General features: G+C 39.2%; 1 protein-coding gene across 1 annotated transcript in view; it reads right to left on the reverse strand.

The window, feature by feature from the left end:
- Positions 1-1,831: 1,831 nt before the first annotated feature.
- LOC111562870 (neuropilin-1a-like) overlaps positions 1,832-25,913 on the reverse strand; it is a 110,666-nt gene continuing 86,584 nt past the window's right edge. Inside the window, exons 11-18 of the mRNA XM_023261647.3 lie at positions 24,193-24,337; positions 15,709-15,891; positions 15,125-15,169; positions 11,254-11,391; positions 9,348-9,652; positions 7,434-7,530; positions 6,394-6,438; positions 1,832-5,157 (exon numbers count right to left, since the gene is read on the reverse strand). Coding sequence (XP_023117415.2) covers positions 4,883-5,157; positions 6,394-6,438; positions 7,434-7,530; positions 9,348-9,652; positions 11,254-11,391; positions 15,125-15,169; positions 15,709-15,891; positions 24,193-24,337 — 1,233 coding nt within the window. The 3' untranslated portion in view covers positions 1,832-4,882. The remainder of the gene's footprint in view (positions 5,158-6,393; positions 6,439-7,433; positions 7,531-9,347; positions 9,653-11,253; positions 11,392-15,124; positions 15,170-15,708; positions 15,892-24,192; positions 24,338-25,913) is intronic.

Below are 25,913 nucleotides of genomic sequence, written 5' to 3' on the forward strand. Positions count from 1 at the left end.
CCAAGAAAGCAGCACCAGTTTGGAAACCTCACCTGAACCGAAGCATGAGGTCAGACTCGGTTCAGCTGAGGAGGATGTTGTCATCTAAAGTAGGTCATGAAACACTGAGTGTAAGTCTTATGAAAACAGTGATGCACTAAGTTTCAAGCTTCTGCTGCTGCTGCTATTTGTGAAACTTTCTGGAGGAAATGCTGCCACCATCTGGGCAAAGCACAACACAGCAAACACATACTGACAGCAGGAGCATAACTATTACAGAGGTTGTTGGAAAATTGTTCCATCTTTAATGTAATTCTTTATCTTCTTGTCTGTATTGCATTATTTGTATTATTTAAGGGGGTTAGAAACAGAGTGGTCTAACCCCCAAAAAATCCAAACTGAGTTTTATATAATTTCTGTTAAAATTTATGTCTAGAGTTTAGTGGCAAAGTGGTCTAACCCACAGCCCAAATACAGCGTTACAGTGGTGATTTGAATGTTAGATGTCATAGATGTTAGATGCTATGGGAAGAAGCTGGCAGAGGCAGTGTGGTGCTTTGGGTAACGTTCTGTTGGGGAACCTGCAGCCTAAGCAGTGTTACAAACCATATACACCCCTGTACACCATGTACACCCTTTAATGAAAACGGTATTCCCTGATGGCTGTGGCCTCTTTCAGCAGGACAATGCACCATGCCACAAAGCAACAATGGTTCAGGAATGGTTTGACGAGCACAACAACCAGTGTGAGGTGTTGACCTGGCCTCCAAATTCCCCAAATATCAATCCAATGGAGCATCTGTGGGATGTGCTGGACAAACAAGTCTCATCCATGGAGGCCCCACCTTGCAACTTCCAGGACTTAGAGGATCTGCTGCTAACATCTTGGTGCCAGATACCACAGTACACCTTCAGGGGTCTAGTGGAGTCTAGGCCTTGATGGGTCAAGGCCTAGACTCCCCTAGTCATGCAGACGCTGCATGATGCAAATTTTGCATCTGCAGAAGGTTCTGCATGGACTGGTTCAACACTGTCCTGAGGGTTGCCATGTTCAGTATGAGAAGTATAATGTGATTTATGAACATTATGGCACACAAAAATATTATAGTAGATCCCTAAAATAACATAAAGAACTTGTATATAGCATAATATACGCTCTTTAGGTTCCCACTGCCTGATCCTTATAGGATTGGGTCAAATTATGATCTCTTACCTTTAACTAAGAGATGAGATCATTTTTTATTTCATTTCCCCACGTTTTGAGATCATTTGTCTCAAAAATAAGAGAGATGAACAGACACGTACCACCTACCTAAGCAGAATTCAATTTATACAACCGAGCGCATTTTTAAAAGTACATTTAAAATATTATTATTTTAAAAAAGATGGAACTTAACAACACACAGATTCTAAACTACAATTATTAGTTTTATTCCTCATAAATCGTTAAATAATGCTCGATAAGTTAAAGAACAATTTTTGGGTTGCCAAGTTTTTCCTTTAAGGTATTTCCAATACACTGTTTAATGTTCAATTATCTTGACCATTAGGACATCATGTGGCCTAAATCCCCTTTTCAGGCTCAAACAGCGCTGTGGAAGCGTCTCCAAAATGAACTGAGGAGCTAAAATGGCAAGAAGAAGGTCACGTTTGAGGAGGATTTTCAACAATTTGGCAGCCCTAATCAGAGAGCGGTGCCAAAATACAATAAAATAACATCTGTTTCGGACAAAATGTCTCTAAAACTGAAGTAGACAATGTCTTAGATGATAACATTCCTGCAATAAAAACCTTTTTCTGTTAGACTGGGTGAAAATTCTGTTCTGACATTGTAAAGAAACAGGAGAGCAGCTTTTACGTAAAACATTTATTTGATCCAATTCTTTGGAATGTAATAGTCAATGATGAGAGTCTGAGACAACAGAGACGGATGAGTCTGGGCGCTGACCAGAAAGTCAAAGTACAAACAATACTTTTAGTCACATAAGGCCTCACTGCTTTCCAATTTATTTTACTTCCTTCTTTCCTTTCTTTTCATGTTTTTTTTTCTGGATTCGAGACGGCAAAAATTACAGAAACTCTTCTGAAAATAAAACATTTTTCTTGCCATACAAAGAAAAGAAAAATAATAAAACAATGGCACGTACATCAGTGACAGTACAAAAACACAAGGTGATATTATACCAAGTAAATAAAACTGTTACGCTTCAAAGAGACGCATATAAGCTTTTTCGAGAATGAAAAACATCTCTGTAAATTGTACATTTCAGAATTATAAGCATGTCATCTGAAACCGTGTTAAAAAGAAGCAACAATAACACTGTCCTCTCCTTCCTCTCTTTTCATAAATCAACATCATAAACACATAGATTTTTTTTAAATATATCAGTGCAACATTTGTTTTCACGTCGAGTGCTGCAGCATCCTTTCTCGAGCTTAATCGGCTGAAACATTACAAACACATTCTTGCCGGGCTGAAGGTTAATTTGGAAACCCGCGATCTTGTCTGGTTATTTTGCTGTTTGCATTTTTAGCAACAAAAACCTACAAGTCGGCTTTTATAAGAGCAAATTATGAGCATCTCAACAGTCTGAGCGGATTCATTTGATTGGAATCGTTCACTAAGAAACAAGCTAATGATTTGATTTAAGTTGAGTCGAATGATAGAGTGGATTTCTTTCTTTTGTTGTTGTTTTGAAAGCCTCATCTTAATGGAAAGAATTAATGCTCAGGTGTGATGCCACGTAATGCTACATTAAAAATGGGCAAATTTGTGCAGTAAAATAGCAGATAAGTGGAACTACATCAGTCTGTCATATTCGTTTAATGGCTTTTTGATTATTGTAGGTTCTATATCTGCATTTAGTAAGAATTTTTGAACATATAACATCTGTTGGAGGTTAACTGGTTTGATGATAGGTGACATTTCTGGCTTTCAAATCTCAATCTTTTCATCTATATTGCGCTATCAACGAGTGACCAGTATCACAACATGTGTAGCTGCAAAAGCTAAAACACAACAAAGCAGTATTATTAACACAAGACTTGTTGCTCTTGCAATTTTAGATAGAAAAACTATGCAAAGTTCGCTTTTCACAGATTCAAAAGTTGTCTCCTAGTAAAAGACCAACTCCAGATTACAGTAAATAAGGTCATTTTTGTAAGGAAAGGCTCCTGGCAACAAAAAAGTGATGAGGAAAAAGGGGATAAAATGCGAAATGAGGAGCAGGATTCCACAAAAACAACATGCTTGTGCTGCAAATTAATATTTTAAATCTAATTTTCACCAGCTTTCGACAATCAAAACAAAGTAAATAACCCTTTGGTCTCTGCTCTGATCAGCTTGTGAAACTTTAATGTGACTTCCAGGCCACCGTAGCTCTAGGCGAAGGGACGTATGGAGCAAGAACTGTGAAATATGATCAGTGTTTCTGATTTTATTTAGCTCCAGAGAGCACATCCTGACAGAGAACAGCAAAGTCACGGCAAACATGAATTCTTCGAGACAGTGGGCATTCAGAAACCTCCTCATCCTGATGCTGAGAGACACTTGCAAGTCCTTCTTGTGGCTCCCAGACCGCCGGACACCTCTGGTTAAAGGTTTAACAGTCTACTGGTGTCAGAAAACAACCCCAATGATCCATCCTCGATTCATCTTCCTGGTGCTGAGGTTGTCCTTTTTACCCTGTACCAGAAAAACCCTCCAAACCAAAACCAAACAAAACTCCCAAGACGGCAACCAGAGCAGATTCATAACAGAAACAACTCTGCTTTTCTGTACATTTTCAAAATTTAGAGATTAAGGGTGAGTTTGATTCCAACTTGGAAAGGATACTGCGGCACTGGTGTCATTTTTCTATAGAAAAGGGCGCTCAAATATATTAAAACCTATGTACAATATGTTGGATGTGTCATGTGCCATGAAGAATGAGGCGTTCAGGGCCCCTACACGCTTCAGGAGATCCCACACGATTCCAGAATCTGAGCTTGGGTTTCAACAGTTTAGCTCGTGTCAGTACGACTGTCATGAAGGCATGAGGATCTACAGATCTACACTAACACGTGTGATATGTGACAGCACGCTACAACACTAAAGATTTTATCACCGCAGCCTGGAAAAGTGAATGTTTCCTGTGTAGGAACCCCGGACGGAACGCCAGCCGATGGGAAAAACAACCAGCAGAAAACAAGGCAACAGAAAAATTGGAGGAAAAAAAAGGCACTGTCGGAACTAGACGCAGGTCAACGGGTCGCTACCTGCTTCACACACGCTTCATGTGTACAGATAAACATGAGTGAAACACACACACACACACACACACACACACACACACACACACACACACACACACACACACACACACACACACATGCACACACACACATGCACACACCAGCCGGACATACACACCTTAAATGCAGATGTATATGAGCGTGACACATGTACACACACTTTCATACACTCTCACAAGGCCAAATAAAGAGCCGGATATCAGAATAGCAGACTTCACCGCAGCGTCTGAAAGAAAAAGACAAGAAAAACGACAACAAAATCTTATCTTTCCGTAAAATTACATAAACTTTCATCTGAATTGGTCTCAACACCAGCATGTGATTACATGAAATCAACGAAGCACGCCGAAAAACAAATAGAATCCTTAGTTTTCTTCTTCTTTTTTTGTAAGTTTTTTTTTTTTTTGCTGTACAGATTCTTTTTATACACAGTGCCCCCCTACAGGTCAGTCCACTTCCACTGCCGCTCCTGAGAAATAAAATTACATCGGCTCACTTTCAGCCCACCCTGCCGTCCCATTGGTGGCTTCAGCCCTGCGTTTCCTCTCCCTTGATTGGCTGCATCAACGTGTCCACGCGGAGCAATCGCAGCTCCGTCCGTCCGTCCCACTCACGCCTCTGAGTAGTTAGTCTGTCCGTTCATCTTGTCCTTCTTTAGCTTCACGCCGTCCACCAGCTCAAAGTTATAGTTTTCCAGGGCAGATAAGTTCCTGTCCGTCATGCTGCCCTGTGAGCAGGCGCAGTACAGCACCACGCCACAGATGGCGCCCAGGAAGACGCCCAGCGCTGACATGGCGATGATGGTGATGAGGATGGGGTCCAGCGTCTTCAGCATGTTGCCTGGGCCGCCCAGTTCGCTGGTCTCCTGGGAGAGGGAGTCCATGGCTGCAAGAGGCAGAAATAAGATTTAAATCAACTACAAAATGCAGAAATTCCTACTACAGCTTCCATGCTTGTGTGTAAGTATAGTATAGTATAGTATAGTATAGTATAGTATAGTATAGTATAGTATAGTATAGTATAGTATAGTATAGTATAGTAAAGCATAGTATAGTATAATATAGTATAGTATAGTATAGTATAGCATAATATATTATAGTAAAGCAGAACAAAGTATAGTATAGTGTACTATAGTATAGTATAGTATAGTATAGTATAGTATAGTATAGTATAGTGTACTATAGTATAGTATAGTATAGTATAGTGTAGTATAGTATAGTATAGTATAGTATAGTATAGTATAGTATAGTATAGTATAGTATAGTATAGTATAGTATAGTATAGTATAGTATAGTATAGTATAATAAAGTACAGTATAGTGTACTATAGTATAGTATGGTATGGTATAGCATAATATAGTATAATATATTATAGTAAAGCATAATAAAGCATAGTATAGTGTTCTATAGTATAGTATAGTATAGTATAGTATAATAAAGTATAGTATAGTATAATAAAGTATATTATAGTGTACTATAGTATGGTACAGTAAACCATCGTATATTATAGTATAGTATAGTAAAGCATTATGATATGTAGTATAGTACAGTACAGCATAGCATAGCATAGTATAGTATAGTATAGTATAGTATAGTATAGTATAGTATAGTATAGTATAGTATAGTATAGTATAGTATAGTATAGTACAATACAGTAATAGAGTTAAGGCTATTAATTGTCCAAATGAATACAGTACCTACCTACAGTATGTTAAAGTTTGCTCAAGTTAAAATGAGTTCAAAATGTATAAAAATCACTAAAGATTGGATATCAATTGAAGAAATGTTCATTAGATATATGTAAAAAACAAAAATCCCTTGGCATTAAGATGTAATGGAAAAAGAAAAGGACACAAACACAAGTTCATGATTCCGATCCTGGCATTAATTTAATGTTTTGTACTATGCAACGGACTATTCTGCACACAGCAGCTCAGGACCAGCAGCTAGCAATTGTATCATTTTTGGCAAATAGCTGTGATTTTGACAAGGTTATTATGACAATTTCACTGTAAAGATGCAGAAAAGGACATCTGAAAAACTATAAAGATGTGACCAGTAAACATAAGAGCGTGCACTACCAAAATGACTGTACAGTGACGAAGCTGGTGACGGTACTTACGTAAGATGAAGATCTCGGTCGGTGGAGACGTTGGAGCTTCAGGATCTGGAGTCAGAAAACAGAGTCTCTATTAGACTGTATACAACACAGAACAAAGCTGAACAAAACACCACAACATTAAATAACTCTGAGTATGCGACAAATTCCAGAAGCATTTTCTGTTGATATTTGTTGAAGATCTTTTTACATCCCGACAGCAATCAAGTTAAAGTAAATCAAGTTTGACATCTTCCACTGCTAAATATGCCATATAATTGCATTTATTTGTGCATTTGTGCATTTTCTAGTGGTCTTTGTTGTGTTCACTTTCATTTAGGGCTTCATTAGAGTATGAATCTGAATCTGTATACAAGGTTAGATGTGTCTATTCATACAGTTTATACAATACAGACTATTTATATTGTTAATATAACTATTTATCTCTACATGTATATTTAGATTACTATTTCATATTGTCTCTATACATTTATACATTCATATATTAGTGTGTTCATACCACTTTGTCCATACAGTATATTCTATTTATACTGCAACATAATGCACTTTTCTGCTGCTTAAACACCTTAGACATGATGTCAGCTATGAGAACAATTAAAACTAGAGCAGCACCTAATGTTTTTTCATTGTTGTTTACTATATCAGTTATTTTCTAGATTAATTAAGAAATGTCAGAAAATGGGAAAAAAATGTCAATCGTTCTTTCCCAAAACCCAAGAAAACATCTTCAAACATCTTGTTTTGACTACAACCCAACAATATTCAGTTCACTGTCATACAGGAGGAAAAAAAAACTGAAAATATTCACAGTTAGGACTCTAGACTAAGAGAATATCAATTTAAAAACATACCCAAACTGAATCATCAACTGGCAAAATAGCTGCAGCTCTATCATTAAAATTACACGCAGAACATCTACGTTATTCAGATGTGTGAGAATTTGAAGCTGATATCTATATTTTGGTTGTACGCTTTCAAAATCTGGCTTATTCTCGCTCCTACACAGTCTAGCTTCATGCATCGTCCAGCGCTACAACACTCACCTCTACAGTCCTCAGCGTTGAGTCCATCCAGGATCTGGATGTTGTCCACAGCTATGTGACCTGCACTGCGCCTGTCTGCGACGCCTTCAATCACCACCTGAAAATAACAACACACTCAGACGGCAGCTTTCGACACACAGCTGACAAAAAAACTCCCAAATCATGTATTTTAGAGGATATTTAAAGGTGCAAATCCCTGTTAAAACAACAACAAATGAGCTGATTTTGTGAGCATCTTGTGGCAGTCAGACATCTCCCCGACGAGTTGTAAGATAATAAGAGAGATTTATCTCATTCTTTGCTTTTTCTTGGTTTAGTTTCTACTTTCACCTCTTCTGACCCTAAGAATGAAGTAAAATGAAAGAGAATAAGAAAATAAAATCAGTAGTTCACTGTGTTTTTGAACAGTCAAATGCCAAAAAGTTTGGGCACAACTTCCTTATTTTGTTAGTTATTGTGTTTTAGCTTCATCACAACAGGAAAATAAAACTTAACAATCTTATCCGGTAAAAACAGGTTATCATTTTTCTATTTTCAACACGAGCTCACGCTGTTCAAGGAGCCCAGACCCAATCTCAGCATGCAATTTACAAGAAGCAAGAAATGCACAAAAAAAAGGCCACAAGTTTATCACTGGGAAATTCTGAGTTTCCAGTTGTTGCCACTGAGCATGTTTTTGTCTTTTTCCATGAATACTTGTGGACTGACTTTGGCAAAAAACTGGAAGATGCGAAGTCCAGCCAGAACCTTCTTGCTGTGAGATGACACATCAAATTTCACTTTAACAGCTCAACGGTTCTTATATTTTTATTACAATTTTGTTGTTTTGTTGCCTCTTTCTTGATCTCTATGAAGGTTTTACACAAGTTGTTCATGTCAGTTTATGGCTAAATAATGGCATCAATTTGATTTAACTCTCTAAACTTTGAAATTTGCCAGTGTGTTCGGTATCTTTGAAAAAATGCAAAAATTACACCTTTTATCAAAACATAAAACTGCAAAAACAGAAAAAATCTGCAGTTTCAACTCTCTATTGGCTGTTGAACTACTGAAATGTGACGTCCTGTTTTGTCTTGAAAAAATATTGTACATGTAGATTCCAGGTTTTTTAAATGTAAGTAAAATAAATAATTAAAAAAATGAAACTTTTTATGATGAATGGCATGATAACTGACATTTGTTAGTTGTCTCTCCTTCTAGTCATGGTTGTGCTGGTTCCATAGAGGTGCAGGACTTTATACTGCAGTGAAAAATGAACCCACAGTGGATAAAAATGTGACAGAAGCAAATAAATACTCAAACTACTTAAGGTTTAGAAGGAAAACTGTCCAGCTACAGAGGGGAATATCTAAAAATGACAATAAACTTGGAAATCTGATATATAAGGTTAAAAATGCTCATCTATAGCTATCATGTATTGTTATTTTTAGTGTTTAATAGGCAAAAAAATGAAAGCAAATTAATATGATGTCCTGTTTTGTCAGGAAAATGTTCTAAGTCTAAGCTTAAAATTATCATATTTCATGTAAATCACTTTAATCTATGTGTCTCATTAAGAAATTCTCCTAACTGAAATGAATCAAATTGAAAATCATCACCTTTAGCCATAATTTATTGTTAATTTCAGCGTTTGATAGGCGAAAAAGTGAAAGCAAATGAATGTGATGTCCTGTTTTGTGAGGAAAATGCTTCAAGTCTAAGCTTAAAATCATCAAATTTCATCTAAATCACTTTATTCTATGTGTCTCACAGAGAAATTCTCCAAAAATAAATAAATAAAGTTGAAAATCATCACCTTTAGTCATCAATTATTGTTATTTTTAGTGTTTAATGGGGAAAAAATGAGATGAAAAATTCCCAGGAAGGTTCTAGTCTCCTCTGCTGTCATTTTAAAATAAAAGCAGGCTGTATTACCTGATAAGAGAGGCTGGAGTGGGGCAGTAACACTCGGCCTTCCCTCCACCGGTTGCCCTGGTGGCCGCTGATGGTCCACAGGATCTGGCCCTCCTCCGCCTCCCGCCGCTGCTTGATGTGCAGCGCTCCAGCGTGTTCACCAAACATGTGGTACCAGAAGGACATGCACAGGTCAGCGTCTGGGGAGGCGATGGGAAGGCTGTCCAACCTCGCCACCTTCTCCTCCTCCTCCTCCTCATCCTCGCCGGTTTTACTCGGCAGATCCGAGTCGGTCAGCTGCATGTAGATGAAGTTCCCTGGTCCTCCTGCAGGGGGCAGCAAAAGACAAGGTAAGAAGTGACTCTCTGACAGCTTGTCAGCACAATACTGCTCATCCTTAAGTACTCAATTACAGAGTGAGATCTTAAATAATGTACAAAGGCAGCCGGTAAAACTGATTTCTGCACATTTTTGCCTAACACAGGCTTTAATTAGGTTGAAAGCAAACTACTAAAAGTTCATTCTACACTCACTTTATCTGTTAATGTCCTTAATAGAGTGTTTCTCGGTCTTTTCATAGAATAAATACTGAATATTATCTGTGCAACTGTTTCAAATCAAATGTCACAAGCTCTCACAGACATCAAATTCAAGGATTTTCAAGGTTTTGTGGTGAAAACAAAAGGACTCAGCGGAGAAAAATCTGACTGTGCATCACCAAGAGCCTCGTTTTTTATTTGTGATCCGGTTAAGTCAAGAAATCAAGGTGAGATCATTCATTTCAGAGCTGCTGCCGCTGCCTCCACACAAACATCCATCACATCCATCAGGCTGGAATGGAGAGAAGGCCAGAGAGCTGAGGTGTGTTGATGAATTTCAGTGTTTCTTTTTCAAAAAGTCGCAGATTTCAGGGCCATTTATTTGTTGTCTAAATCTTTTAAAGCTTATAACATCCACGCATCCTCCCCACTTCTATTCAGAGCTGAACGCTTATCACGGTAAATAGAGTTTGCACTTCTTTTCGAAGCCGCTGTGAATGATGGATGTTTCAAACTGCCATTTAGGACGTTTGTATGTATAAATGACATTGTATTCATCACTTTTCTAATAGCATTTCTGTCTAATTCGGATTCTGTAGCATTTCTTGTGTGATCTATCTGTAATCCATTATTATTGTTGCTTAAGAATATTCATGAAATGAGATTTTTAATAATAAAAAGCAAGTTATGCTTCCCGTGGTTATTAATACTAAGATAGAGTTGTGTGTTGGCTTTAGTTTGAACCCTCACTTAAAATTTCCGGCAAATGTCCAATAAAACTGAATTTTTCTTTGTAATTAATACCCAAGGATGTCCATAACTTTAATCTCGCCTGTGTTTATCCTATTAAACATGAAAAACAGAATGAGACAGAAGAATCTGCCCATATTTTTGTTGGTAAGTATCCTAGTCAGAGCGAATGTCACACATTTCTCAAGTGTTTTTCTGTTCTGTTTTTTTTTTATCAGTGTGGTCCAAGTTATGGAAATTACTGCCTTTCTATCTGCACTTTATATCCAACTGAGTGGCTCCAGGCACTAGAAAAGCATGACACCACACACAGTATCAGGCAAACTTTTTGTCCTCCACAGCAGAGTTAAGATATCCAGCAGGAACTTCTCTTTACATCCTTGGCATGTTTTTCTCATTTCTTTAAGCAGAAAATTCAGTAGGTGCTGTTGTAAATTCCCTGCAGCTCAGTCAGTATAGAGACTTATTTCAAGCTTTGTTAAAAGTTTTCCAACTTCCAGCACAAGAGGCTTCGACAGACTTTTGAACAGCTGCATGGTAACATCGAGAGCTACCGAGTGCTCTCCCAAAGCATCTGTCAAGTGCCGCTGGTTAATAAAAAAAAAACTTGAACACAAAGGTGAGCAGACATCTCTTACCTGTGTGGTCCAGGGTTGGTCCTCTGTGGACGGCTGGAGCCCCGTTGGCCTCGATGAGCCACTCGGCTCCAGTGCTCGTCTCTCTGGTCCAACCGCAGAACGACGAGAAGTCAAAGTTGCAGGCGAACCACAAGTAAGCTGCAGCAAAGAGACGAAAGTCGCTGTTAGAAGCTACAAAACGCTACAGATAAACTGCCTGGAATGAATGCGCAGTCATCTGACCATAAACATCAAAGAAAACACAAAAACAGGCAGGTGTAGAAGTGAACAGTTCATTCAAGATCCCAGCAATCTGAATCCCTCACTGGCTTCCCACCTGCCAACACTGTTAAATAAGTTTAGTTTCACACTTTTTTTTTTTACTTCTCTGTTGCAAACTTGTTTACAGAAATGAGACCTATCAGTCCGTCAGCTTGCTTGAAGCTCTGGTTGGCACAATGTATTAAGATCTGTGAAATATCGGATCAGCTGATATATTTCATATTCTAAAGACACCAGAAGCAATGTGCTATGCAAAAACCCTGGAAAGTCAGTGAAATTTGGTGACTTTTTGCAATGACAGGTGAAAAAAAATCATAGGCAAAGCATAACTGAGCAGATACAAAGTTAAACTACCAATCTATCAATGGGACTACCAATAGAACCAATGACAGCGAAAGATACTGTTGGGGGCTGCACAGTGGATTGGTGGTTAGCACTTTTGCCTTGCAGCTAGAAGATCCCCGGTTCGCATCTCCGCCTTCCCTGGATCTTTCTGCATGGAGTTTGCATGTTCTCTCTGTGCATGTGTGGGTTTTCTCCGGCTTCCTCCCATAATCCAAAAACATGCTGAGGTCAATTGGTAACTCTAAATTGTCTGTAGGTGTGAATGTGAGTGTGCTTGTTTGTCTCTATGTGTAGGCCTGTGATAGACTGGTCACCAGTCCAGGGTGTATCCTACCTTCGCCCTAAGTTAGTTGGGATAGACTCCACCCCTAATAAGGATTAAGCGGTGTATAGATAATGTATGGATGGATACCGTTGGTAGACTTATGATACCATCACTGAGTTCCCTAAACGCTGACCACAAGGAGACATCGTCCACATCTTCAGTGCCCACTACAGAAACCTCAAAATGCAAGAGTAGGACATTAATGTTGTCTCAAACAAACCTGAATAGCTCAACTGCATTCACAACTCATGAGAAAAATCAAAAACATGGTACCTGAGATACCATGGAAAGTTCACTGTGAGGGTTAGCTAGTTGTGGAGACCCGGTAGAATCTAACAGTCAGTGAAATAGTGTATTATTCTTCATTTCAGAAAGGTGAGCTGTCACAAACAGTCACAGTTGTACAGTTAAATCATTTGGTTGAGCTCTGAGCTTCACCACATCTGTCAGGATGCTGTTTTAATGTTCGTAAAAGACAGATCCGTTTACATACGTCCACTGAAGTACGTATGTGTGACCTGAAAGATACTCAACGTAGTGAACTGTTACTGTTGAAGCAGAAAGTAGCCATGTGAAACGAGGACATAGTCTTTATTCTACTTTTAAATTTCTTGTTTTGTTTCTTACTTTGCTTTGTTTAGCTGTTGTAGAGTAAGGGCTCAGTGAAGTTCATCTTATCTTATCTCGTATCCATCAGAGACAGTTGGGGTGTCAAATATACAATAAGATGACTACCGCAATTACAGCCTGATGCATCCTCTAGTGACCAAATGTCAACTACAAAACCCTTGGCGATAATCAAATCCTTTTATATGTGGAAGATGCTTAAGTCTTCTTTACAGCAACACTGTATGTTTGCTGAAGCATAATACCAGGTAAAAGTAGTTCAAAAGGGTTTTAATAGCAACCTTTGGGAAAAAACACTCCTTAAATGAAATTCCAAGTGCGTTTATTAAATGATGTATGTGTAAAACCATCCACAGCCAAATCAAGTGGTGCCAGAAATGCTGCTATGTGGAAGGAAAGGCTAAAAACTCTGCTCCTGTGCTGCTTTCACTGCTTCATTCAGGAGAGCTGGAGCAGACAGCCTGAAGAAAAGGACTATAAGTCTTGTGGCATCATTATCAGAAAGCTGCTCCTGCTGCACTCAGAGTGTAAACTGTGTAGTGTGTGGAGAGGTCCATGTAACAGGCCTGTGCAGATGGACTGGGGGTGAGGAAGACAGAGTTGTGATTGTATTCGTCGCACAGTGCTGCAGGGCTTTTTCCTTGTCGAAAAACAGAAGACGAAGACTTCAGCACTGATAGAAAACAGCGACGCTACGTTACATATGTTTGGGATCAGCTCTGAGGAATGGAGGGACCTTCCACGGAGGAGGGCGGGGTGCCACCAACATCAGCGGATGTGGCCCCTGAAGAAACCCCAAACAGAAAAAAAAAACAGAGAAAGAAAAAAACCAACCTCCCTTCTTCTCTGCCGGTGCCAGCAGTCGACTGGCGGCAGCGGTTCACCACAGCATCCAAATAAATGCAGAACATTTTCCGAATAGTGGACGTGTTGTTTCTGAGAGGCTAATAGGATGCAGAGATGACCGTGGAGCTGCACGGTAACATCCCCCCCACCTCCAACCCTCCAACCCCGAGCTGTCTTCACGCGATGCTTCAGCTCAGCTAATTGAGACCCAAGAGGGCTCTATTCTTCTTCTGCAGCTCTCACTATGCCTCCCTCCATTCCTCTCTTTATTTTACCTCCCTTTCTCTTCATGCCTCTTCATCCTCCTCACTCACTCTGCCTCTTTCTCCCCTCTCATCTCTATTCACTCCTTCCCACTGGCTTCCCCTGCTCTTTATTCCTCTCTGTCACGGCTGCCATTTTTCTACCTTTCTGCCTATTCATTCCTGCTCCTTCTCCGGCCGGCTGTTTACTCCAAATGAGTTGAATTTGGTGCATTCACAGGGGATGATAAACTGTGACACAGTGCTAAAAAAAAAACTGCTATAAATGACCAAAAACAAAGCCCTGCGTTTGGCTTTCAAAGTGTTTCTGTGCACCAACACCTGCAGTTGGTCCACAGCGTCTTGCCGTGTGTCTAATACTTTCCCACCACGTCTCCCAACTTTCCCTTTCCTGCTGTTGCGGCCACTTTCATAAAATACAGCGCTGCTTTCATGCAGAATTAATAAGATCATGAGTTTTTGAACCTCAGATGCCCTGAGGCAGGTTCCACTTGTTGTCTCTTATTAATGCGACACCATAATTTAATTGTCACCAGATAAAACTGAAGGGAAAATATATTTATGCTGCATAAATTATTTAGCTGCATTTTCACCTTTTTCTCTTTGGACCTTTAAAAACCCTTCAAATTAAGCAGTCTAAGAGAAACAAAGCCCTCTTTTGTTACAGCGAAGGCCATAAACTGTGAACAGGCATTGCAGTGGTACATGTAAGATAACTACAGTGCCATAAATATCCTTTTATTTTTGCCTAAACACATTTTTTTTTTCAATGTTTGGTCTCATTTTCTGCCCTCTTTATGCAGAATATCTTAATCATAGTTTTTTGTTAACATGTCTCAGTCTTCTCGTTGTATTTCAATTGAAATGGAATTTACTGGCAAATCAGATAAAAACACTGTCGAAAACAAACAAAAAAAACCCCACTGCAGATGCATTTAATAGCAAATCTATCAGCCTCTTCTCTCAGCGGCCTCGTTTGTGAACTGGGGCGTAGAAAAAGCCATTTACTCTAATTGCAGTCGGCTTCACTGTTCTTTGTGACTGTGGTCAGTACTGTTGGTGACACTTGAATGATGGCTGAATTAATGCACTGATCTGGCAGCTATTTCTTCATCTGCCAGTGAAATGCTTCGACTTGACTTTGAGAGTTTTTTTTTTCACAGAGAGGATTTGGAAAACGGCAGATTGCGGCAGTCGCACTCACCTGGTATGAAGTCCATGATGGGGTTGGCGGCCGTGGTGCCTCCTGCTACAGACAGATGGGACAGTAAAGGTGGAGTCAAAGGTTAGAGAGGCTTGTCCAACCCACACAGATGCCAACACAAAAAAGCACAACACACCTCCCTCTATGAAAAGTCAATAAAGAGCCATCACGCTCAACAATTCAGTCAGATGAATTTCTTTTCCTCAAAGTTCTCCAAACTCAGAAAACAGAGACAATAGTTGGGTCTGACAGTAAAAGGGAAGATAAAGGAGAATCTGAAAGAGGGATCGGGCAATTAAATTTCATTTCTAAAGAAGGGCAAATAAATAAATGAAGTTGAGCAGAAAAAGACACCATTCAGTCAGTGAAAGGGAAGATAAGGGAGAATTTTTCATGATCTTGCTGCAGCTAGCTTCCTTTGTGTCAAAATGCAGAATATACGCAGTTTTAGTAAACATGAAAGAGGCATGATTTACAGAAGACAGGCTTTTAAGCTGTTTCCTTTTATTGTGTTGCATTTTAGAACTTTTGGAGAGAGCTTTACGTGGGTGGTGGGAACAAAGTGAAGTGTTTCAGTGTTTTACCTGTCACTAGGTCGTAGTTATCGGGCGCTTCGGTTTCCACGAAACAGTCCTCTTGTCCTTCCTCGCAATCGATGGTCAGAGTCGTGCCGGGGAGCGTGATCGGCGCCGTGGTGGTCGCACCAAACGTGGTCATGGGAAGCGTGGAGGCAAGCGGCGTGGTGGGAGGTGCTGTAGTTGTTATGTCTGAAAAGGGAGACAGAAAAGAGACAATTAGTTAGATATAAGGACTGTTAAGAATTGAACCAGATTGAAACTTCAACACCATTAAAGTTGGGGTAGGCAGAGTTTCTTTAGCCTTTCAGAATATTGTGAAATAAGTGGTTTGGGAGGAAAGTGGACTCCAGCTCCTCCTCTTTGCTCTGCTGTCAGGCGTTAGAAAGTTAAAAAATCAAAGACTTTAACCGATCATGGATCTTTTCAGACAGAGGGCATCGTTCCTATTGGCTGTTCTAAAGATGCAGATGCACATCCAATTTTAAAAAAGCCTGATTCAGATGGGAAATGATGCAGTAATTGTTACTCCAAAACAGGATCTTGTATGCATTTCCCCGATCAAGTTTTTGATCCGATCCAAGTCATTTAATCTATAGAATGAATCTGCTGATACTGACACTATTTTCCTACACAATACATACTTTAAATATTATACATTAGTGGTGTGAGTTGGTTGATCCACCAGCAGGAGCTTCTTACTGTTTAATACTGCAGTGACCAGGGGAAACAGTCACTTCTGTGTTGGCAAACAGAAAGCTTGGATATTTAAAGGAGCACCATGACAGAGACTTTTATATTATGAATACATGTTAACTTGATCTGGGATAATCTGAGATGATGATCCAACACTGCAGAAGAACATCTGATAGGTACACCTGCAGTTTTATTTCACATTTCTGCATGAAATCCAGTGCAACCAAAGAATCCAGCATGAGTTTATGCCCCAAAACTGGTCACATAAGCATACAAATGACTGTCATGTGTTGATTATTGAACTATTATTTGTTTCCACAGTATTTTTTGCCAAGTAATTACCACATAGAAAACATTTTTTTAAATCATTATATCAAAATAAGAATTTTTCAACAAATTAGCAGAATTTAAACCAAAAGTCTGCTACACTCATATGTATTGGATCAGTTCAATGACCATGATTCAATGAGGTGATAACAGCCGCCTGGGGGCTGAGTAGGCAGAGGAGGGCATCAAATAACAATGTATATGTTAGTTGGAGCTATAATTTACTTTGTGATTTGTGGTGGTCTGTGGCTTCTGAACAGCTGCCGGCTTTGCTCGGTTGGTAATCCAGCCCTGGGTGGTTTAGTTTCAAATTTAGTCTATACATGACTGCATCTGTGAGGTTTGTAGCACCAATAGAGGATAGAACTTATGGCCTCTTATAAGAAACGAGGAAACATTGTTATTTGAGGCAGAGGGTGTAGTCTTGATGGATACAACAATGACATACACAACTTTATTTGGTCCCTAAAACATCTTGAAATAAAACAAGGAAAAGGACCTTGATCCCTGCTACCGTGAAGACTGGCGTTCTCAGTGTGGTACCTTTATGTCCGTCAAATTTCCTTTTGAGGAAAACTGTCTAAAACTTTTTGCTTTTTCATCTGCTGCCAGTCTAACTCAATTAATATTCACTGTTCTTAAAGTGTACTGGAAATGCAAACAGGAATGTTCATTTATGTTTGCTTGAGCTCCATAAGAGGGAACTTTTTAAGGGAAGAACTTGTGCAAGTTGTGGCTACTTTTGGAGGCAAATTGGGACGAGTAGTGGTTATACATAGGCATAAAACAAACAAACAAACAAACAAACAAAGGTGTTGGTTTTCATTGAATTAAAAGTCTGATCTAAACTTTACAGCTCCTAAGATGAAAACATGAGGATGTTTCAGGGGCTTAAAAGGCCAAGAAAAAAAAAAAGAAACACTTAAGGTTGGGTCAAAGGAAAGATTGAATGACATCAATGTTCAAGAAATTAGAAGAATAACAACAGACATGATAATAAATTGATCATTCATCTTTACAGCAAACATACAGGCCTGAAAATGAAGTTCAATTTAGCCAGATTTAAGACGTATCTATTCATCGAAATAACACCTCCAGTTTAATATTAGCTTTGGCAAAATTAATATTAAACCTCCAGTTTAATATTACCTTTGGCTTATTTATGTAGGGGAATTGTGAGTCACTCATGAAAAGACAGATTGGGTTGGATACAAAACACTCTCACTGACAACTGAGTCTGAATTTCTCTGAAGGTTTAGATCCGACGCTCTTCTTTCCCCATCAAGCACCGAAGTAATAACAACAGAAACTCTTGTAGCTGGTTAAATTCTACTATACAGCCTATGTCTGCCGATGTGTTTTTATGGAAATGAAACAAAGTGAGCTTGAATTAGCATATGCAGGCAACGTAAAAAAAGAAAAAAACCACAGATGGTCTGCATGTAATTAAACTTTGTAAGGAGACGTGTTTGCAACATTTTGAGTGGGACGGAGGTTTGCTCTCGCAGCAGCGTGGATGTAAGAGAGTCGATGATTTAACTCAAAGCTTGGAGCGGCATTAGCGGCGACAAAACATCTGATTAAGCTGCTGAAGCTGATCTGCAGGCCTGCTGTTGGGCTTGTTAGTTTCCCTCCGTTGTGCGAGCTTCACTCGGTATCTTTCTGCAAAAACAGGAAGAGACGCCACCGTGGCTCTTAGATCCAATAACAGAAACCCCTTTTGAGTAGCTGTTATTCAATCAATCCAAATCAACTGCTAGTTCGGTGAGCCTATATCTTGTATTTAAACAACAATTTTTGCACCTTTTGTTCACTTAACAGCATGAATTGGATTTGTTTAGCGGTTAAGGACACTTGAGGTCAAAGCTTTATGATTAATGAGGCGTTAAGCTGCTTCAGTGAGCATCAGGGCACCTACAAGAGGGCTGTGATTTGGATAATTGAGCATAATTGCTATTGTCTATATACTGTGCATCTGCGTGGGTTTTTCAAGTGTACACATATGGTTTTCCTGTGTCTGTACGTGATCCGAGCAGCTTGATCAAAGTCTCAGTCTGTGTCACGTCTCCTGCAACAGTGTGTGTCGTCTTTGTTCTTCTGCTTTTGAAGTGAAACTGTGTTCATCTGGGACAGACGTGCAGCTTCGGATAACATGCCTCCCCCTTTTTTTTTCCACTCTTCTTTTCCACTCCTTCAGTTTGCTGCTTGCTCTATGTGTTGATCTTTTTTAGCTTAAGTTGTTTGTTTAATGATATATGCATGTCTGCCGTGACAGCTCAATGCACCAAAAACTAAAAACAACACATGCAAATTGAGAAAAAATCCTCAACAGTCTGACAAAAACAGGAGCAGCATGTAGAAAGCTGGAATTACATCCTTTGCAGTTGTCTGAATCTGAAAACCAGTTCATGTCCACGTCTGTCCAGAGTCATAAAAGTTGCAGTAAAGACTTTGAAGTGTGTAAGATCATTCAGAAGAGTTAAATTCCTTGTATTTTTCCATTCTTGGCCAAATTATGCTGTAGTAGTGCTTCAAAAACGCATGTTGCTGCAAAGATCCTGCTGAGACAGAAATGCCAAAATCGTATCTTCAATCCAGCAGCACAGTAGCTCAATATAGTCATCATGGTTTCAAAGTAGGAATACAAAATTCAGCATCCGACTAAATCAGAAATATGGTCACAATCTCCACTTCTGTCCCCTCAGCAGGCAAAAAGCCTGATTCACGAGTGGAAAATCATGTAGTAAACATGACTCCAAAGTAAGGTCTCGTATGCAGATCCCGATCAAGTTTTTGCTTTTCTTTACCACCAATCCAATCCAAGTCATTTAATATTCAGCATCTGCCAATATGGACACAATTTTCCTAGAAAATACACACTTGATATATTGCAAATTAGCTGTGGTACTTGGTTTTTCCACCAGCAGGAGCCTCTTACTGTTTAATACAGCAGCGACCAGAAGACACAATCACTTCTGTGTTGGCAAGCAGAAAGCTTGGAAGTTGAGCTTGTAAAGGGGCACCGTGACAGAGACTTTTATGAGGCTTATTAACGTCAGGTTAGTGAACACGCTAGCTTGTGCTGAGATGATGAACCAACACTCCAATTAAGAAAACATCCTCACCAGTTTGACAAAAACGTCAAATGTCAAACATGGTCACAATCTCCACTTCTGTTCCAGAGTAACGTTGTTTAATAGTGGCCAGTAAAGTGTTTTTGCAGAATATTAATCATTGTGTCATCCGGTTATACATTTACATTACACTGTGTCATAATTAATACATGAATTCTTGAGTTTTAAGCCAAAACTGTGTTTTTGTGACATCACTGTGACCTTTGATGACCAAAATTTTATCAGAGTCCAAGTAAACGTGCTAAATTTGAAGAAAGTCCTTCAAGATGCATCTAAGGTCTCGAAAACATTACACAGCTGTCTTTGGCGATAAGGCATAAAAATACAGAACATGACACACTGCAGATGTGAATGAAGTCAGTGTTGAAACAAACAAAAGACTCCAGTAGCTTCATGAGTCACAAACTGTTGCAACAATAGTGATGTCGCAGCTGTGTTCATCATTTTTTTGTGCCCCCTGGAAACATTTCCATAGTCGACAGCCATGACTGAAGCTAGTTTTTTTGGCCTTTGGTTGTGTTTTCTGTATTTACAGCTTGTTTCTGTATTTCACCGCATTTTCTGCATTTGGTCGTGTGTTTTTTTGTATTTGCAGTTAGTCTCTGTCTTTAGTCGCATTTTCCATATTCAGTTTGTTTCTGTCGTTAGTCATGTTCTGTGTCTTTAGTTGTGTTTTCTGAATTTGCAGCATTTTCTTCCAAATGCTGATTCTGCATCTAATTCTGAATTCATTTTGCTTGTGCTTTCTCAAGTTGCAGTGCATGAGCACAATTTTTATTTTGCATATGGCCTGGTTACATTTTACTAGATTTAAGAGGAAGTGCACATGTGTAGTTTGTGCAGGGGGTGCTGGAATTTAGCTGCCTGTCCCTTTCTCTGTGCTGCTTCTCATGTATTTAAGTTTGCAAATGTTTTACTTTGCAGTTCAGAAAAACAGAAAAGAGAAGTAGTTGCTGAGAGATTTGGAGGTTTTCAAGACTTCTTAGAGGTTAATTTAACAGACAAACACAATTTATAGATCCAAAACTTCCTCCCATTTCATGTTTCTTACAAACTTGATCGTCCATCTCCAGTTTTTCCTCTCATCTTTGCCATCATCTTGTCTCTCCTGACCTTTTTTTCATCTTCTTCTACGTTCTCTCTAACTCATAATCTCGCCTGCTTTGACTGATTCTTATCATCGTCCCTACAGGGCAACCAGATACTCCACCAGAGAGCCCACTTCCTCCCTTCATCTGTTCCTCCCTCGGCTGCTGTGAGAGGTCGAGGCCTCCACACACACACACACACACACACACACACACACACACACACACACGCACACGCACACGCACGCACACACACACACACACACACACACACAGTCTGAAGTGTAAGCAGTTCACTGTGCAACGGCTGACACATTAATGCAAATATATCTGAAAACGCTGTTTGCATGCTGAACATTCACATTAACATTTTGTGTACAAACATATTTTAACCTCCTCTGATGGACACTTGAGCCTCGAGAGCCCCTCCACACACACACACACACACACACACACACACACACACACACACACACACACACACACCCTGTAGTGTCAACTTATCTAACATCTGTCCAACGAACTCAAAAGTAGGTAAAGAAGCACATATGTTTGTAACTGGAGGGTGAATGCGATGAAACTGCTTCCATTGTGGAGCATCGGTGCTGGGAAACAGAACAATAGTGCATCTTGACAGAGCAAGTATCAACTCGTGGTGGCAGCCAGAGTTAGAACACAAAAGGCGTCGTTGTTTAGATGAGTATTAATATCATCAGCTACATTTCAGTATGTGTGCTGTGATAAATTCTGACATTCTTCATGGTGCATCTCTGGAGTGCGTCATGGTCACGCATGCAACATGTATGAACGGTCATAAGACTGTGTGACGCTGCACTGCGCTACAATTGTGTTATACATGGCTTCGTGTCTTTTCAAATCATTACATTTTCAGAGCATATTCTGCTCAACCATCTCTGAATCGCCTGAATTTTTTTATATCATAAAATGTTAATATTGATAGAGATATTTATGAAATTGTATATTCATATATCAAATAGTTTGTCAAATAACAATATTTTAGAAATTGCCAGTTGACCCACTTTGCACATATTTTTCACAGATTTGAGGCTGTGTTTGAACAACATAAAAGAAAAATTTTGAAAATGTCACCTATTTCTCATCATGTCAATGATTCAGAATCAACAATATTAGATGAAATAATCTGCTAAGTCTGGAAAATTGATGAGAAATATTAGTTGACCACTGCATTCTCAGTGTTTTTGTTCATTCTCAGTGTTTTTGTTAACGTAAGCTCAAAGATGGGACTCTTCATGACTGCTTCGATTTCTTATTTTACATTTCAGCTCACCAAGAATCAGAGACTATTTGATCTATTAGATAACATTTCAGATTCAAGTCATATGAAAAGAACAAATGAATAACAGTCGTAATTTCAGGCTTTTATCTTTAATTGTTCCTGAGATATTGTTGTTCAAACATGGTGTCACATTTCAATGTGTGAAAAAAATGGGCTGAAAGTGGGTCAGTCTTAGAAAATAATGTATTAAATTAAAATTTCACAGAAATCATTGTAAATATTCATCGTTTATGATAAAAAAAACTTTCAAGGAAATCAGAGATGGTCGAGCAGAAGGCATCTGATGATTTGAGACGGACAATCCCATGGTTTATTGACCACCGCTAGCTGCATGTTTGTGATTTCTACACGGATTTCAAACTCTAGCAGAAAGCAAATGTCCCTTTCTGAGTTAGCCTTAGGATGGGCTGATCAAACCTTCATGTTTAGAATCATCAGTGGTGGTCAGAGGAGGGTCTGCAGCTACCATCCACAGAAGAAACAATAGCTCTTACAGTGGAAAAGCTGCAACCTCCAAGACTGAACTAAGTGCGTCCGGTGAGGGGCATGTTTGTTGTTCTCTTCAGCTTTCATGTGGTTATGCAATAGGAAATACTGCTGGACTGTCAAGGCCGAGTTCTACTTGAATGTTCTAAGGTGTCCCAGGTAGAACATTTGGCTAAAATGACATGAACTGTGGCTTGATGGCATGTTGGTGCTCCAGCTGTGCACAGCGTGGCGCAAACACTGGATTTTTGGCCACAACAACACAACAATTGCCCTCCTTCTACCCTGCTCACTAAATTTGGCTCCCTGTGGCTTTTTTTCTTTATTAAAATTAAATTCAAGTTGAAGGAACACTGTTCTGATGCAATTTGGAAAATCCAGAGCTCACTGAAGATGGTGTTTGACGTGTTTACCTAACAGGACTTCTACGTAGCATTACAACAATAGGGAGTGATGTAACACTACAGAGTCAAATTCAAATGAGCTGCAGTTTTTAAATTCTATAGGCCCAGTCTTGGAATTTTTTGATTGCCAACCTGAAGATACAGCATAGACAAGATTTCAACTGGCAAAACGGACAGCAACCGAAGAGGGATCAGTTTGGCTGGTTGAGATGTATCACCTTTTAAACTTTTATTATCAGCCTTGTCTTCGTGTTTACCTTCAGCATGTAATCTTACAAGGACAGTGTTTCAACTCAAGGTTTCTGTATTGACTTTGAGGACATGCTGATTGAATTTGGGGAAGAGAAATTGCACATTTCGAGGGTCACAAAGTACTTAAAGAGCCTCATGAGCAACTTTGCAGTTTGGCTGACGGAGCATTAGATGATGAGGATTCACTGGTTTTCATCACAATCTGTGTGATGCCACCAAGCGGTTTTGTGGTTGTGTAGTCTTAAAAAGAAATGACCGCTTTTAAACTGGAAAACTTTAGTAAAACTTACAATAATTAGTACTCTGGTTTTAGATGCAACATTTGACTTTGGGATGTCGAGGGAATGACTGTGAGGCATACATTTTATAGTTAATGTTCACTCTTGTGCTTTTTAAAGTATATTTTGAAGTATTTTTATCCGCCACAGACTGTTTCTGCTTGAGTTACCTCGACTCCCTGATGTAAAAAGCATCAGTTTCTGTTATTCACCTACATGTCTGGATGTTATTCACTATGTTTTGTGAAAGATGAGCAGTATTTTCAACCAAGATCAACTCTGCCAAAGCCAGAAACCACAGGGGTTTCCCGCTTTAAAGTCAGCCACGGTGTCATATGAGGATATTAAAAGATAATAAGCTGTTTTCCAGTGTAATTGTATCCACATGCTCTCTGTCTTACTGTTTAGGTAATGTTGTAAATGTATGGATCTGCTGTATCTCCATTTTATGATAGAAACGCAATATATGATGGAAGATTAATACATCTTTAGGTGGTAAATGCGACTCACCGTCCAGTTCACAGCCCAGCAGCTCCAGACGGAGGCCCAAGCCTTCATTGGTGGCTCTTTCTGGGTAGATTCTGATGAAGCGGGTCAGTAATGGACCTGTGGATCTCAGTTCTGGGGTGTCATGGTTCTGATTCCCGATGAAAATCTGAGGGAAATACAAAAACAAATATCTCAGAGCCTAGATTTACTTTATCCGAAGATTCAGACATTTGCTTTTAAATAATTGAAGTTGCAAAATAGAATTTCTGATCCAACCTGGTGCAACTTTTACCTCAGGTGAATTTTAAGCAGCTCAGTTTACCCACAAATAGAGAATTTACAAAATTCCTGCAACTGTCATGAACACACTAAGTTCAAAGGCGTTTCTTATGTGAGTTAGAATGATGTTTGCGGTGAAATAATGATGAAATTCTGTCATCTATATTTGATTCAACACAAGGAATTCTGCAGAAAAATTTTACACATCAGAACGAATCAACAGGTAAATAATAAATCACACAGCAGCTGGCAAATCCAATGGTTCTTTCCAGCTATTTTTAAAACTGTGCAGCCATCGTCGCTCTGCAAAGCTCCTTCCACAGAGGAATGAAACAAACAACAGCGTGTACTGTTTCTGATCAGGCATCAGTCCCTTTGATAAGAAGCTGAAGCAAAATGAAAGAAGGAAACAAAGGCAAAAGCCAGGAAATCAGAACCAGAGGCCGTCCTTTCATATGTCCAACATGGAAGCAGCACAGATGAAAATGGTTACAGTCACACTGGGAGCCAAGCGGCGGGAAACCAAACACAAAACGCTGTCCTGCCTGTCTGAACCGCCGAGGTTTACTTATGCTTCATTTATTACAGGCTGCAGCGTGGCACTATGGATGGAGTTATGACATGAGGGTGTGCTGGAAGAGCTGAGAGAAGTTTAGTTTCAACTTTGAGTCTGTATGTGGGACTAAAAAACACTTTCAAGGTCCCATTCAGCAAATTAATCAAAGTTTCACATGTACTCAGAGTGTGAAATTCAGCTCAAATTACTGGTTAATTTCACCACGACTGTATGACTCCTATTTTTAGTGCTATATGCTACATAGCACCAATTCTTACTGGCTTCCAAAGCTAAGTGGCTAACTCAAGGAATGGCAGAAGTAAACGTATTTATATCTCAACAGTTTTTGTCTCATGCCGACAAGTTTAAAGCGATCGCAAAACACAATAGAAATGTTTTTTTCACCATATGGGACCTTTAAAATTGCTCCATCTATGGGTGCATGCTAACACTTTAGCATGCTAAATGTTGACTGAAAGTGACTAAACGTAAAACTATAGCAGCTCTTTAAATCTAAAACTATCAAAAAGCTCTTAAATTTTCACAAGGTATGATACAAATGTATGTGTTTTATTTAAAAATGACCCTTTAAATGAAAAATAAACAGACAGAGGAGGTCATGGCAGCTAAAAGCGATGCTGTCTAATGACTGAGTGCTATGTGCTAATGCTAATTGTTGCATCAATTATTGGTACACGTGTATTTTACTGCAGTGGCTTGTGCAGAATATTTGGCTTTTAGGCTCATTTGAACATGCTAGCTTCACGAGATATGGAGTGTTTTTCACTTTTTGGTGCTTTGTTTGACATTTGAAACTGATTTAACAGATGATTTGCCTTCCAAACTAAGTCCGACTCATTTGAAATAGTATTTTTTCCTGTTGATCAATCAGTATTAACTCTGACAA

The sequence above is a fragment of the Amphiprion ocellaris genome, chromosome 10 (assembly GCF_022539595.1).
Source record: "Amphiprion ocellaris isolate individual 3 ecotype Okinawa chromosome 10, ASM2253959v1, whole genome shotgun sequence".
In the NCBI taxonomy this organism is placed as follows: Eukaryota; Metazoa; Chordata; class Actinopteri; family Pomacentridae; genus Amphiprion; species Amphiprion ocellaris.